General features: G+C 39.1%; 2 protein-coding genes across 5 annotated transcripts; one reads left to right on the top strand and one right to left on the bottom strand.

Annotated features, from left to right (window-relative positions):
- Nucleotides 1–276: 276 nt before the first annotated feature.
- pou3f1 (POU class 3 homeobox 1) lies at nucleotides 277–3,016 on the bottom strand. The gene has a single exon (XM_077721836.1). It carries the CDS (start codon nucleotides 2,950–2,952, stop codon nucleotides 1,702–1,704), a length of 1,251 nt encoding a protein of 416 aa, XP_077577962.1. The 5' UTR covers nucleotides 2,953–3,016; the 3' UTR covers nucleotides 277–1,701.
- A 2,600-nt stretch (nucleotides 3,017–5,616) lies between these two features.
- Nucleotides 5,617–15,422, top strand: LOC144199524 (uncharacterized). Of its 4 annotated transcripts, none has more exons than XM_077721207.1 (7): nucleotides 5,617–5,688; nucleotides 8,428–8,498; nucleotides 8,565–8,638; nucleotides 10,232–10,321; nucleotides 10,435–10,541; nucleotides 12,577–12,636; nucleotides 15,326–15,422. In XM_077721207.1, exons 2-6 carry the CDS (start codon nucleotides 8,450–8,452, stop codon nucleotides 12,578–12,580), a joined length of 324 nt encoding a protein of 107 aa, XP_077577333.1. In that variant the 5' UTR covers nucleotides 5,617–5,688; nucleotides 8,428–8,449; the 3' UTR covers nucleotides 12,581–12,636; nucleotides 15,326–15,422. The 4 variants fall into 4 exon arrangements, 2 of the variants coding, with proteins under 2 accessions (XP_077577333.1, XP_077577334.1); XM_077721208.1 differs by lacking the exon at nucleotides 5,617–5,688 and adding an exon at nucleotides 6,645–7,092; XR_013326930.1 differs by lacking the exons at nucleotides 5,617–5,688; nucleotides 8,565–8,638 and adding an exon at nucleotides 6,645–7,092.
- Nucleotides 15,423–15,652: the final 230 nt, after the last annotated feature.

Genomic DNA, 15,652 nt, shown 5'->3' with positions numbered 1-15,652 from the left:
CAATTAAAACGAATTAAATCCATCCAAACATAAAAAAAAACGACTCAAGGCCTCCATTTACTTGAAAATTTCAGGCCTTTTGACGGATTTAAAACTAAATCTCTTCTAAAATTCGATTTTTTTCGACACTTTAACATCCAATTGGAGAACATTTAATATGACTTCAATATAAAAGGCTCATTTTTATGCACGATTAATATCAATTCAGATTATAATCTTATCGATGCCGGCGTTTTAAAATGGAAAGAAAAGAAAGAACAGCAACCACAGATCATATTTTCTTGTATATACGTTTTTATGTAAGTAATAAAATATTACTATAACATAAATAGAAATGTGACTTTGCAGTCTACATTTAGAGAGCAATCAGCGTACAACCAATGAAGAAAGAGCGTGAAATCAATCACTGCAACAAATATAGAAAAACAAAACATCAACATGAAAAGCTAAAACAAACAAAAAATGAAATAATAAATATATATTTATAAATGACTCATCAATAAATCAAAAATCATATTAAAATATTTTCTGGGGTATTATTAGTAAGTGTACAAAACTGCCCGGAAAACAAAAAAGAACCAAAAAAAAAGAACATATTTCAGAACAAATACAAGTTTTACATATTGGACATATTTACACATTTTTTTCTAAAATCACCGTCTTTTTTCAACATTTTTTTTTGGTATTTTTGTCCATAATTATGTTTTTTTTCCTTGAAAAAATCCCTTATTTGCCTGGTGAATAGCACTGGTCATTTTTTGTTGGTTTGTTTTGCTTTATGACACAAAGACATCAAATAAATACATTTTGAAAATGATAACACACACATAAAATTTTGTTTTCTGTTTTTTTTAAAGTGATGTTTTGTTATTGGGGGGTTTTACAGGGGGGGCATTGAAAGTTACCTGAGTTTCTCCAACTTGGCGTGGTTCAATCTGTGGAAATGTTGCGTTCAAACCCCCCCAAAAAAGTAAGTGCTCCATGCAAAAGTAAATCAAAAACGAAAAAAAATCCACACAAAGAAATAAAAAAACGAAAAATAATCCACACAAAGAAAACAAAAACAGTTTTTTTAGCGTCTTTTCTTGCAATTTTTCGACGAAACTAAAAATAAGGCGAGCAAACTGAACGTGTTTGTCCAGCTGCGTTTGGAATATTCGTTAATTTGACGTCCCACCGCCTCCAAAAATGTATTTTTTCAAGTTTTCAAAGCCCCCCCAAAACACATCACGACAGTACACACTCGGGTTTGTAAAATTAAAAAAAAAATGTTCATTCAGTGCTGACTTTTTCCATTTCCAGTGTATTTTTGTACTTTTGTACGTTTGTTGTTTTTCCCCCCGCAGGCGTGTGTAGCGTTCACGGTCCCGAAAAAGTGTAAGGAAATAATACTTCTTCCATTTCCTCCGCAATAATTTTGGTAAATAAATCTTTGTCTCGCTTTAAACGTAATATTCGCCCCTAGATGCGCGTGTGTATTTGTATGTGAGCATTTTCAACATTTAATCCCGAATGCTAAATCGAAAAAAAAGGAGGAAAAAACTGCACACAACGCCCCCCAAAGCCACAAAAAGTCTGTTCGGCGAAACTTAAATAGCGTAAACTCCACAAACAAAGTCATTCAGTCCTCCTTTTTCCTTTTTTTTTGTTCTTTTCTCCTTCTTATTTTTATGTAGAAATATTAAGCGAAGTAAACCCCACTCACTGCACGGGGCTATGTAGCGAACGATGCAGCGGAGGGGTCTCGGCTTGCGAATATACGTCCTCCATGTTGGGGTGTGGGACCCCCACGGGCGTCATACGTTTCTCCTTCTGTCTCCGGTTGCAAAACCACACACGAACTACTTCTTTTTCTAGCTGAAGAGTGCCGGCTAAAGTGCTGATCTCATGCGCCGACGGCTTGGGGCACTTGAGAAAGTGGTTCTCCAGCGCCCCCTTGACGCCCACCTCAATGGACGTACGCTTCTTCCGTTTACGACCCTGCGCAGCAATCTTGTCCAGGTTAGTTGGACTTCCCGTGTTAGAATCAGTCTCCTCCAGCCATTTATTCAGCAACGGCTTCAGCTTACACATGTTTTTGAAGCTTAACTGCAATGCCTCGAAACGGCAAATGGTGGTCTGCGAGAAGACGTTACCGTACAGAGTCCCCAAAGCCAGTCCCACATCAGCCTGGGTGAACCCTAACTTGATCCGCCGTTGTTTAAACTGCTTAGCAAATTGCTCCAGATCATCAGAGCTAGGTGCATCCTCATCTGAGTGCTCTTGGTGGTGTCCAAACGCCTGCTGGGGGGACTCCATGTGGCCGTCATGGAGGGCAGACGCTGCCGGGTCGTCATGGAGGGGGTCCCGCATACCGTGGTGCAAGGAGCCCGGTTGGGGGCTACCTAGCATGGCGTTCAGGTTCGTGTATCCGGGTTGTGAGTAGAGTAACTGACCCAATCCATTCCCGCCGTTATTACCACCTCCACCGCCGCCTCCGCCACCTCCACCTCCGCCGCCGACTCCTCCTCCACCACCGCCGCCACCTCCACCCGACGCGGGCGAAAGCGGGGATAAGTGGTGAGCTCCAGCCGGAGCCCAAGCTCCGTGGTGGGCACTCTGCGTCTGCTGGTGGTGAACTAAATGCGAGCGGTGGTGGAAACCTCCCGCTACGGCTGCTGCTGCTGCCGCCGCCGCTACTGACAAGTCCTCCCGGCCACTTTTGTGCTCCTGCCCGCCTAAGTGGGTTCCGCTAGACCAGTCGCTGTTAGACGTAGGCAACCACTGGTGGTGCGTTAAACTCATCGGGTGTCCCGTGTTGGTAGCCGCTAACCCTTGCAGGTACTCGTGGTGCATCATTTTCTGTACCTCCCGATAGGTGGTCCCCTGATGCATGCGGTCCGAGTCCGGGTGCATGAGCGGGTTGGACGGCAACGAGTTAGTCCGCGGGATGTATTGAGCTGTTGTCGCCATGGCTCCGACTCGGAGAAGTGACGGCTACCGATGAGCTCTGCGGGCTTTAGAGCCCCGGACGGCGTCGGTGGATACTCGGGGAGGTCTTGGGCCGGGGAGAGGACACGCCTCCAAGAGGAGAGCATTGGCTCGGATACGACGAGGGGGGAGATTGGGGGTAGGGGGGTGTAAGGGGGGGTCGTGAGACACGCGCACGCGCTTTGACACAACATAGCTACTTCACCTTAAACGCGTGTTGCCTGCTTATTCATTTTCATAATCAACCCTGCTTTATGTTCAATTGGATACTGTAGTGTGCGTGTTTGTGGATGGTATTGTAGGACAACTTGGTGAGTTTGTGTGTGCAGGTTTGTGTGTGTGCTGGTGTGTGTTTTCGCTGTTTTCTAAGCATGGATTATTAGGAGTTTGATTTCATGTTTAGGCAATGATGACTAGAGATAGTGTTATGGTAATGGTGGGAAGTGAATGTGATTTGGTAGATTTAGATGCTTAACTGAAGGGTTTTTTTTGGATGGTTATTTGGGATTTTTGTAAGAAGATTGTGTGAAGTTGTTTTAGTCATTCTTTGGACGTTTTTTGGGGAAAATTTTAAGTTTCTAGACTATGTTGACTTGAATGTTTTGGATTCAGTTAAAAATGTTATGAGCAACTAGACAGAATGGCATCATCCATTCACTTATGTTTTTATTAAGTTTTTTTCACATAAAATGCAGTTCAAAACAATCACCATATTTTAAGTGCATATATTTTTATTAATCACATGTATACTGTCGTTATAGGATGATCCCATGATGCTCCAGGATGTCCGAAGTTGACGACGGATTGGACGTCCATCACTGTCAATGGTATTGAGTTTTTTATTCATTTAACCCACACGTGTAAGCACAGAATTCACAAGTACACAGACGCGCAATTTTAACTGACATTGATGACAATAGCTGCCCAATCCAATTCGACTGAATTAAATGCTTGCTGTCAGCCTTCCCGGTCAAAACGGATTGGACATCTTTTGCCGTCAACGGATTAACAAATGCTCAGTGCATTTATTACACTTTTTCTCTTACATACAAACTCTTACACAAAAAAGCAACCCTCATTTTCAATTAACAATCTTCATTTATAACCTCAAACCAAACACCCAAACCCACCCAAACACACCAAAATTTCATGCAAACACACACGATTTTAACATCTATCTACCAACAACCAATCCAATTCAAATCAAACACCCCCACCACCTCTCCCAGTCAAATTCAATTGGACACCCACCACCACCAATAGCATTAAAATCAACATTTTCAATTAACAATCTTCATTTTTAACCCCGAACCAAACACCCAAACCCACCAAAATTTCATGCAAACACACACAATTTTAACATCTATCTACCAACAACCAATCCAATTCAAACACCCCCACCACCTCTCCCAGTCAAACTAAATTGGACACCCATCACCATCAATAGCATTAAAATCCTCATTCTCAATTAACAATCTTCATTTTTAACCTCAAACCAAACACCCAAACCCACCCAAACACACCAAAATTTCATGCAAACACACACGATTTTAACATCTATCTACCAACAACCAATCCAATTCAAATCAAACACCCCCACCACCTCTCCCAATCAAATTCAATTGGACACCCAACACCACCAATAGCATTAAAATCAACATTTTCAATTAACAATCTTCATTTTTAACCTCAAACCAAACACCCAAACCCACCAAAATTTCATGCAAACACACACAATTTTAACATCTATCTACCAACAACCAATCCAATTCAAATCAAACACCCCCACTGCCTCTCCCAGTCAAACAGAATTGGACACCCACCACCATCAATGGCATTAAAACCCTCCTTCTCAATTAACAATCTTCATTTTTAACCCCGAACCAAACACCCAAACCCACACAAACACACCAAAATTTCATGCAAACACACACAATTTTAACATCTATCTACCAACAACCAATCCAATTCAAATCAAACACCCCCACCACCTCTCCCAGTCAAATTCAATTGGACACCTACCACCATCAATAGCATTGAAATCCTCATTTTCAATTAACAATCTTCATTTTTAACACAGAAGCAAACACCCTACCGCACAAACACACCAAAATTTCATGCAAACACACACACACACACACACACACACACACACACACACACACACACACACACACACACACTTCTCCTCTCCTCCCTCTGCTTGATCTGATTATTTTTCCCTTCACGTTTTGTCCCAATAGCAAATTACCAATTCTATGAATTGCAAAGCAGCCTCAGAGATGCTGAGGGGGTACACACACATACACACACACACACACACACACATACACACACACACACACATATACACACACACACACAATATGAGAGAGAGAGAAAGTGAGCAAGGGGCCTGATTGGGGGGGGGGGGGGTGCAAAGATTGAAAGGGATCTTTTGCAAACACAATCACGTCCTTAAATGGAAATGCGGGGCTTTAAACAAATCTTACATCTCGGGCGTCGCATTCGCCTTAAAAGTCGGCGACGGGCCGCACGTTCAACGCCGCCGCAGCCATCGCCGCCAACGCCGCCCTCGCGTTCGCCGCTTCTGGACGTTTTAAAACGCAGATGCCAAAAATGCATTTTTTTTTGACATGGCAACCTTTTCTTTTTTGTTTTATTTGGTTTATAGGGGTGTCGGGACGTGTTTTTTTGGGGGATGCTGGATTTTTAAAGGTAAGGATCATCTGGTGGGTGAGGAAGGGGGGTGGGAGGGGGGGGGGGTAAGGTGTGTGTGTGTGTGGTCACAGGTGTTTGTTGTCATGTGGTTAAAAAAAGGCGGGGTTTAGAGGAGGGTCATTTGATGCCATTTTGGGGGGATTTTTTAGAGTGTTTTGGGATGAGTAAAATTACGAAGTAATCACATTACTCATTTTAGGAGTTATGTCAATTGTAACAATAAGTTTCAATATGTTCTAACTGTCCATCATTTAAATGTTCAAATTGAAATCCATGCATCATAAAGATATTCTATTTTATATTCTATGACTAATAGGCATGTTAGAATAACATCTTGAAAGTAATTATATTATCTATAGTTCTATGTCAATCAATCACATTAATGTCATGCCCAATCACGGATTGTACATCTATCATCATTAATGACTTATATAAAGACTTAGATATTAAAATATAAACATTTCTATACTCTAAAGTTTCAAACTTTCCATTTCCTAACAAATAATAATGACATAAATAACCCATTACGACTCAAAACACCAATTTACACAGCATTACTCTCCAATATTTCCAATTTTTCAACATTTTTCAACACTTTTCAACACTTTTCAACATCTTTCAACATCTTTCATCATTTTTCAACATTTTTCAACATTTTTCAACATTTTTCAACAATTTTTCAACATTTTTCAACATTTTTCCAACATTTTTCCAACATTTTTCAACATTTTTCAACATTTTTCAACATTTTTCAACATGTTTCAACATTTTCCAACATTTTCCAACATTTTTCCAACATTTTCAACATTTTTCAACATTTTCCAACATTTTTCAACATTTTTCAACATTTTTCAACATTTTTCAACATTTTTCAACATTTTTCAACATTTTCAACATTTTTCAACATTTTTCAACATTTTTCAACATTTTTCAACATTTTCCAACACTTTTTCAACATTTTCCAACATTTTTCAACATTTTCCAACATTTTTCAACATTTTTCAACATCTTTCAACATTTTTCAACATTTTTCAGCACTTTTCGACACTTTTTCCCATTCTAAATCTCAATTTTTTATCGTTTTTCTCAGTGAAAAGTATCACTCCCCCCATTCTAGATCACCCCGACTACAAAAAACCCACCACACAGAGTCCACTTGTGCCTTAAAAGAAAAATCCACATCCAGATGCTCACCATAGGAAAAGCCATGTTTTGTAGTGGAATGATGCCCTCATCCCGACCCATAAGCCCCGCCCCCTACACCCCAGTACATATTTGCCTGTACGTGCCATGTCTCCATGGTGCGCGGGGGTGAAAGGGAGCCAACAGAAGTCAATGACACGCCGTGTGTGTAGCGGATGAAGACGAATCTGAGAAATGATGGGCAGGAGACGTGAAGGGGTGAGTTGGGGGGGTTCGAGACCCCCCTCAAGACCCCCCCATATTATGAAGCCCTTCTTTGTTCAGTCGAATTCTCCATAGTGTCAATTTATAGTTGCTTGCCTGACACGTCTTGACATCAGGTCAGCACGCAGGATGTAAGCCAAAGAGACAAACGGGGAGGGGGAAATCCGGCGTCCAGTCGTCATGCCAATCTTATTTTTTTTGTCATATGGAGGTATGAAAATAATAATTGAGGGTGCTTAGTTGGAGATATAATGGTACTCAGAGATATGAGATGAATGAGTTATTGGGCGGAGCTTGTGTGGGGATTTAGTTGTGATTTAAATGTTTTTTTTCCCATAGAAATGAACTAAAAATGAATTAATTGGTTATAACTGTCTGAAAAAACACCCAAAACAGGATATTGGATTGGAAAAATGTTTTTATTTGTTGTAATTTGACATCTATTAACAAAGTAAGAAATAAGTAGTGGTTTAATAGTACTAAAATGTGTTTAATAGTATTAAAATTAGACTTTATGCATGGCAACGGGCTTGTAACATAACAAAAAAATTTAAGTGAACTTGGATTTTGATGAAAACACTCAAAAATAAGTTTAATCTAACCTTATACTAAACTTATTCTAATTTAGTTCAAAATTTTGATATCTTTCTTCTAACCAGGTTGGTTCTATTAGCCCCGCCCCCACCCTGACTTTCCAACTTATCGAGGGTTGTTTGCTTTTATATTCCTTTCAAAATATTCAGAAAATGATGCACAGAAAAGTCCTCACAATAAGATAATGCACAAAAAAACAGTAAAACAAAAAAAAGGAATTTTACTTGTATCTCAAATTACCCATATGTCTGGGACACTCGTATGTCAAGGTACCACTGTACTCTATTCTTTATCCTCCATCCCAAAACATGGCAAAATTATTACATTGCCTCCCAAATGACCCAAAAACTCAACAAAGACATTAAAACACAAAACCACCATGCAAAAGTTTCATTTAAAATGACACCCAATAATAACTTTTTTTTTAAAATAGTGTCTTTTTATTATTAAAACACTTCTCAAAACTCAACTCATGATTCAAGGTAGCACATTTAAACATTTTTGACCCCAAAAATGGTAATAAACTCCCAAAACTTGCCTTTCAAGAACTCCTCAAGTATAAAAATAGCAGTTTTTTTAAAGAAATGAACATTTTGAAGCAAAAAAAAAAACACTTTCCACAGGTAACCCTAATTAACACCCCCTACTCAAAGGGTCCCATGAGACATTTATTCCCCCCCCCACCCCATCCTCATCCCCTCCACCAGATAATCATACTTTCCTCTTCTTTGACAGACATGCATAATCGTCCCCAAATATGCGAAGAAAAAAATCCTTCAAGAACAAAAATGTGTGCTTTTTCTCAGGTAACTTTTTCCATTTGATTTGATTTCATTTTTTTTTTTACTAATGAACTGGGGCTACTCTGCCAGCCTCCCCCGAGAACGGAATGGCGAGAAAAAAAGAGGGGTGTGTTTCCTCGTTTCCCCCCTCGGCGGCGACGAAGGTGCAACTTTTCTTCTTCTTCTTCTTCTTGGTCGAACTCTCCTCTAATTAGAAGAGGTCTGAACACACTCTCATGAATATTCATGCCACATAGCTGCGCGCAATTAGTCGTTAGTGTTCCCAACTTCAAGCTCCAAACAAGGAGGCGACCAATTCGTACCCGTGACAAGTAACCACCCCCCCCCCCCCTTCCCCTTACCAACCAGACTCCCCATTTTCTTGTAAACCCGCATATTGGGAATATGGCTAATCCAATTAAGTGCCTCCGTCACCCCCAAATGGGGTGTCAATTCTTAACCCCTTGTATTTATCTTATTTAATGCAACACAGTCATAGGAAAAATTTAAATACAGTGTGATTTATATTACGGTAATTAACTGATTCAATGGCGGCCATCTTTTTTAAATTTTGTAGTTAAACCATAACAAAATTTGATTTCATGTGTGCCGAACCATTTTAGATATATTTAGATTTTTAAATTTTTTATAAATGGATTAAAATCGTTTTTTTAAAGATCTAAAACAATGTTTATTTTAGCGTTTTTAAAAATATATTTTTAGATTTTACAAAATTATTTTTTAACTAAAAACACAGAAAAAATAACTTTTCTAATCCAAAAAGTTGCACACAATAATTCAAACTGTATTTAAACACATTACAAAAAAATGTACCTGCCCCTCCAGGCCCGCAGGGGGCAGAGAACCCTTTGTCAGACAAAACGTTCGTCACTTCCTGTCCGAGGCCGGGGACGGCGGCCATTTTGTCAACAGGTTTCATGTGAGCTTGGATGGAACAAACAAAGTTAGAATACTAAAAAGAAGTAAATCGTCAACTTTTTAAAGCAACCGACTAGATAAACAACTAAAAAACACAAAAAACAACAACCTTCAATTCCGTATTTACACGCAATCGGTAAGTAATGGACTTGGTTAATTCTTATTTTGTTTCGTTTCAGCCACAAGCTGTTGTTTGTTTTTGCCTTTATTTTAGAATTGACTCATCAATCTTCAAAACGGCAAAGTGAATGTTTTTGTTTGGTTTATTTAATCGTTTAAGATGCATATTTACTTTTGACTTTATTTCGTTGAATACTTACTACTGTATGTCATTAGGTAATTTAAAACGTGATAAGTAAACTTAAAGTAATACTTTGCCCTGTGTATTAATTTAAACTAGAGATAATGCCATGTTTGTTTGTTTGTTTAAAGTTTTCAATATAATCGCATTATAACCGCAAAAAATACCATAAACTAAAAAAATAAGTTGTGGGGTAAAGAAAAAAGGGAGATAAAGGCAACTTGACAAGCCCCGCCCTCAAAAATCTTTTAGACAGCATCTTCGTGTTTATTTATTTATTTATCTTACCTCACCTATATTATATATATTATACAAATAAACCACCCAACCAATAAATGTGAACATATAAGACTGATCAAAACACTTGATTTTGACTTTTAAAAAAAGTATATTTCAATTTGTACTGCAAATACGGTACATCTTCCTCACTGTGTATACACTCCAACTGTTCCAAAAGCGTAGTCAATTCCCCCTTCCCTTTCCACACACACTCTAACGCTCCACTTTCTAAATCCAGTGTTCGTCCCCTGCGAGGAGCACGGTTCCCCCAACGCCGCCCTCCTGCGCGCCGAGCCCAGGTGGCGCAATCCTCTACTTGGAATTCAAGGTGATTCTTATCCCCGACCCGCTCCTGGCCCGCCTCTTGCCTCCATAAAGACATGTTTATGTGTGTGTGTGTGTGTTAGCAGAAGAGAACACGCTAAGTTTTTTTTTTTTCAGGGTCGGCTGGAAGATAAGCAGAGGAATTTCCGTCCGGTGAATATGGATTGGGTTCTGCTCTACGAGAACAGCGCTGATAGAGAAGTAAACAGCTCCTGGCTAAGGAAGTAAGTAGACAAGTGTGTGTATAAATATATATGTGTGTTTTAGCATCCCTTTTCTATCCCTTTTCGTCCACTTTGCGACTTTATCTACAAAACAAAGCGGTAAAGGTGAGGGAGGGTTTTGTTCAGATGCCATTTTTTATTTTTTGGTGAGTAGATTTGGGAAATAAAATATTTTCGGATAAACGACTTAAATAGAAGATAAAATAGGAGTCAAACAGGGATGATTAAAACCCTTGGTGGAGATAATTGTTCAATCCATTTGAACTAGGAGATAGAATTTTTTCGCTTTTAATATGTCTTATCGATATTTGACAAAGCCCACCAAAAAAAATAAGTCTTTAAGGCAATTGATAGAATTCTGCCCCCTTCAATATGGCCGACACAGCTCCCACCGATGTTTGACGAAGCCGTAAAAATAATCAGTCTTTATAAATGATTGGTAGATGAGTAATGAGTAATTGGGTAATGAGTCCTGCCCTTTTCAATATGGCTGCCGTATGCCCCACCAATGTTTAACAAAGACCCTAAAAAAATAATAAATAATTAATAAAAATCTTAAAAAATAATTGCTAGCATTTATTCCCGTTCCAATATGGCCGCCATATCACCACTCTTAAACAATGGATAGAATTGTACCTCTTCCAATACGGCTGCCACATAATCCCACCGATATTTGACAAAACCCCTAAAAAACAATCTTAATAAATAATTGCTAAAATTTTTGCCTCTTTCAATATGGCCACCAAATGATGTTTAACAAAGCCCCCCCAAAAATTCCGTCTTAATAAACGATTGATAGAATCCTGCCCCTTCCAATATGGCTGCTACATGCCCCGCCCATGTTTGACAAAGCCTCGCCCCAAAAAAAACTGTCTTTATAAAACAACTGATAGAATTTTGCCCCTTCCAATATGGCTGCCACATCTCCCACCCATGTTTGACAAAGCCCCGCCCCCCAAAAAATCAGTCTTAATAAAACAACTCATAGAATTTTGCCCCTTCCAACATGGTTGCCGAATCTCCCAATGCTTGACAAAGCCCCTAAAAAACAATCCTAATAATTGCTAGAATTTCTGCCCCTTCCAACATGGCCCCCACCTGTCCCATCTTGTTTAATGATCTCGTTTCCTGCTCTCCAACTCGGCTTATTCGCTAAACACGGCGTCTTATTTTGTCATCATTTGGCAAACTCCAGCCACCGAAGTAAGACGGCGTGGATTTCTCTCTCTCTCTCTCGCTCTCTCTTTCTTTCCCGCTGTCGGATCCCGCCAGGCTGATCCAGTGAGAAGTTTAAAACCCCGACAGGACGCAGCGGGAGTCAGTCGACGCCCATCACGTATCTTGTCAAAATATGCGCGCCGGCGCCTCCTCGCTCCAAGCGCCATATTGCAAACATATTCACCCTTTTCCCTTTTGGGAGGCGTGAGAGTAATATTTACCGTCTTTTCATGTCGTGGAAGCAACTTAGCACGCTCGTCTTACGTAAAAATACGAAAAACACGACAGACGGTATGTTAAGCGCAATGTAAATGGCGTGCTAGAGTACTTTTAGGGTACTTATAAGGGTCATTTTGGATCGTAAAACCCAGTGATGTTTGACACCTGCAGACTATAAAAAAAATCAGGAAGTAGATGGGACTAGAGAGAAGGACTATTCAAAATAAAATAAAAATAACATAAAACCAAAAACAAAATAAAAAAACATGCAGTTTTTTTGTCCAAAAGTGCCTGTTTTTAACTTAGAAAACATTACCATGTATAGTAAGGCTTTTTTTTTTCTTAAAAAATGACCATGTATAGTATGGATTTTTTGTTTTAAAAATGCTTCTAGGTTAAATAAAATTAAGTGTTAATTTACGTGAACCAATCAATAAGCTAATGCTACTTTTGTCCTTTTCATACTAGATGAAGAACATAAAACATTTGTTTTTGTCCTTGTCTACAAACTTTAAATTCAAATTAAAGCAATCTTAGACATTCCTAACGCTCAAAAAGTCAAAAATATATCCGCTTCATGACATGTTTTTCTGTCCAGGTGAGCGCCCATCAAAGACCCTAAGACACCCATCAAAAACCCTAAGACCCCAAGACTCCGGTAAGCAACAGCCGCCACATGATTGCTCTCTCTGTCCACCACGTTAAAACCACACACCCGCATTACACAGGACTTCCACACTAAGACTCTCCTGCCGCATAGTTATTAATGAGCTGTTTAATTTTAATTAGATAGTAATTCATGTTAATGCCTGCTTAATGGAGCCAAATAATTCCCTTCGGTCACTCGGGGTCTTTATGCTTCGTTTAGCATTCCCTGCAGATATCCGCTTGCTTTTGTTTTTTTCAACTTTTTATTTTTTTTTAAACGGCCCCTCCTATTCTTCCCCCAAAAAATATAAATGATGACATAGGGCTTTTTTTCTTAAAAAAAAAAACGACATAGGCTTTTTCCCCCTAAAAAAAAACACATAGTATAGTAGGGTTTTTTTGTTTCTTAAAAAAACGACATATTATAGTTAGACCTTTTTCTTTAAAAAACGACATAGTACAATAAGGCTTTTTTCCCCTAAAAAATGACATAATATAATAAGGCCAAATAGTGTTTAAGCTTCTTCTACTACTAATTCAGTCAAATTTGGTCAATCTATGTACGTCAAAATAATTTGTTCCGATTCCAGATTGTCCGATCATAATTTTAATCGAACTCCATATGCATTAAGGATTTTTTTTCCACGTAATAGTAGCTGCCAAGTCATTTTTTTTTTGTCTCCCACGTTGACCAGGCAGGCATAAATTCCCAAATAAGAAGGTCAAAGACACCGTGGAATTCTAATGGGGGTGATAGAAGTCAAGTCTGAAGTGCGCATAGCGAGGCTCGAGGTCAAGACCTTTTGTTGACGCCGACCCTCACGGCTCACCTTGGGTCGGACCCCCCGTGTCGGTGGTCCGTGGGGTGACTCTCGTTAGTGGCTCCAGACGGGCTTTTGCTAAGGACTGACCTGTCTGAGTGCTTTGTGATCTGGCTAGGCGCCCCCCCCCCTAAACCAGTCAAGAGAACAAATGACTTAAATGCATAATAATTACATTCTATTTTTTCTATACTCCTACTTGTGTTGAATACGAATCGGGGCGGAGGTGAGATGGCCTAAAAAACGAACCAAATCCCAAATTATATGACCGCTAGATGATTTTAGATCAATGGTGTCAAACATACGGCCCGCGAGCCGGATCTGGCCCCTCTGGTGGTTTTGTACGGCCCGGGGAAGAAAGCTGCATTGTATAAAAAAATTTAATTTTCTTTAAAATTTGTAGTTCTTGTATTATCCGCTTTTTCTCTTAAAAAATGACCATGTATAGTAAGACTTTTCTTCATTAAAAACGACCATGTATAGTAAGACTTTTTAAATCTTAAAACAACCATGTATAGTAAGACTTTTTTTCTCTTAAAAATGACCATGTATAGCAAGACTTTTCTTCATTAAAAACGACCATGTATAGTAAGACTTTTTAAATCTTAAAACAACCATGTATAGTAAGACTTTTTTTCTCTTAAAAAACGACCATGTATAGTAAGACTTTTTTTTTCTCTTAAAAAATGACCATGTATAGTAAGACTTCATTAAAAAACGACCATGTATCGTAAGACTTTTAAAATTTAAAAACAACCATGTATAGTAAGACTTTTCTTCATTAAAAAACGACCATGTATCGTAAGACTTTAAAAATCTAAAAACAACCATGTATAGTAAGGCTTTTTTTCTCTTAAAAAATGACCATGTATAGTAAAACTTTTTAAATCTTAAAACAACCATGTATAGTAAGGCTTTTTAATCAAAAAACAAGACAATCCGGATTAGAACCAAAATGGCTAAAAAACAACCTCGCTTTCCCCCAAAAACACACTTAAAAATCCCTTCCAAAAGTTGTCATACAGCATACCCATTTTAAAATGCCAAAACAAACATACAACTTAACACCCATGTTATTCTGCACCATCTCCTTGCATTGTTGTCCCCCAACCTTGGACTCCCTTAGCCTACTCTTTTAGCTCCTTTTCCTCCTCCTCTTCCTCCTCATCCTCCTCCTCGTCTCCTCACAGCAGGTGCCCGTCCTCCACTAACATTTGTTATCTGTAATCCTGCAGGTTGGGCGCACAAAAAGACCGTAGTAAACTGTCTCTCAGACCTAATCCCGCCATTTTTTTTGGATAACTCACCCCCACTTTGCCCACCCGCCACTATCTATCTTTTTTTTTTTTTTTCGGGGGGTCGCTCCGGGTGGAGAGGCACTTCACTTGTGATTGCCCCTTCTTTTTTTTTAATCATTTTTTGGGGGGTCCTCCTCCTTTCTCTTGTTCTTTCTACTTTGCGTTTTTTTGCGTATCATTTACAGTCATTTTTTGGCAATTAAAACGGGAGCGCTCGCCGCTGCAGGATTTTCGCCCGCAGTGCCAACGCGCGACTGGCGCTGATGAATAATTCCGCAAAAAAAAAAAAAAATGGAGGGAGCGAGCCTTTCTTTCATGTGGCTCTTTGTTGATTTACCATTAAAAGGCGCAAGGTGGGAGGGGGCGAGTTTGTATATGGGTGTGTGTGTGGGGGGAATTTGGGGGGGTTAAAAGGGGGCTCGGTGGCCAAAAAAATAGGCAAAATGAGGATGGGGCAGATAAAGCGAATGCAATGGCTTCAGGGTCAAATTTATTTCAATCTGTTTTTTTTTTGGTTGAAATTCATGCCGTTCAATGGGTAGCGTTCATTTTGCTAATCAAATGTCATTTTTTTTTGCAGATGGGGTATAAGACATAGTCCCTACATGCTGCTCGTGGTGTTTGGAAAGGATAAAGAATATAGGAGCATTGGAGCTTGTTTTGGGATGTTTCAAAAGGTATGAAATGTGCAGAATTGTTTGAAATTGACGGATTTATTAGTTTTGTTAATTTATGGAATGGATATTAACGTTTTTTGGGTTATAAGGTCACCTCACTTTTTGGGGGAGCTTTTTTGCAGGGAGTAAATGGAAAATAAGAGTTATTGGACCAATTTTTTTTGTTTAAAATGTTTTATTTACTTGTTAAGTGAAAAGATTTATGTATTTCTATTTTTTTTATTAATTGT

This window comes from Stigmatopora nigra, chromosome 7, assembly GCF_051989575.1.
Source record: "Stigmatopora nigra isolate UIUO_SnigA chromosome 7, RoL_Snig_1.1, whole genome shotgun sequence".
In the NCBI taxonomy this organism is placed as follows: Eukaryota; Metazoa; Chordata; class Actinopteri; order Syngnathiformes; family Syngnathidae; genus Stigmatopora; species Stigmatopora nigra.
The sequence above is the reverse complement of the archived record's forward strand: the minus strand, read 5'-3'. Positions and strand labels throughout refer to the sequence as shown.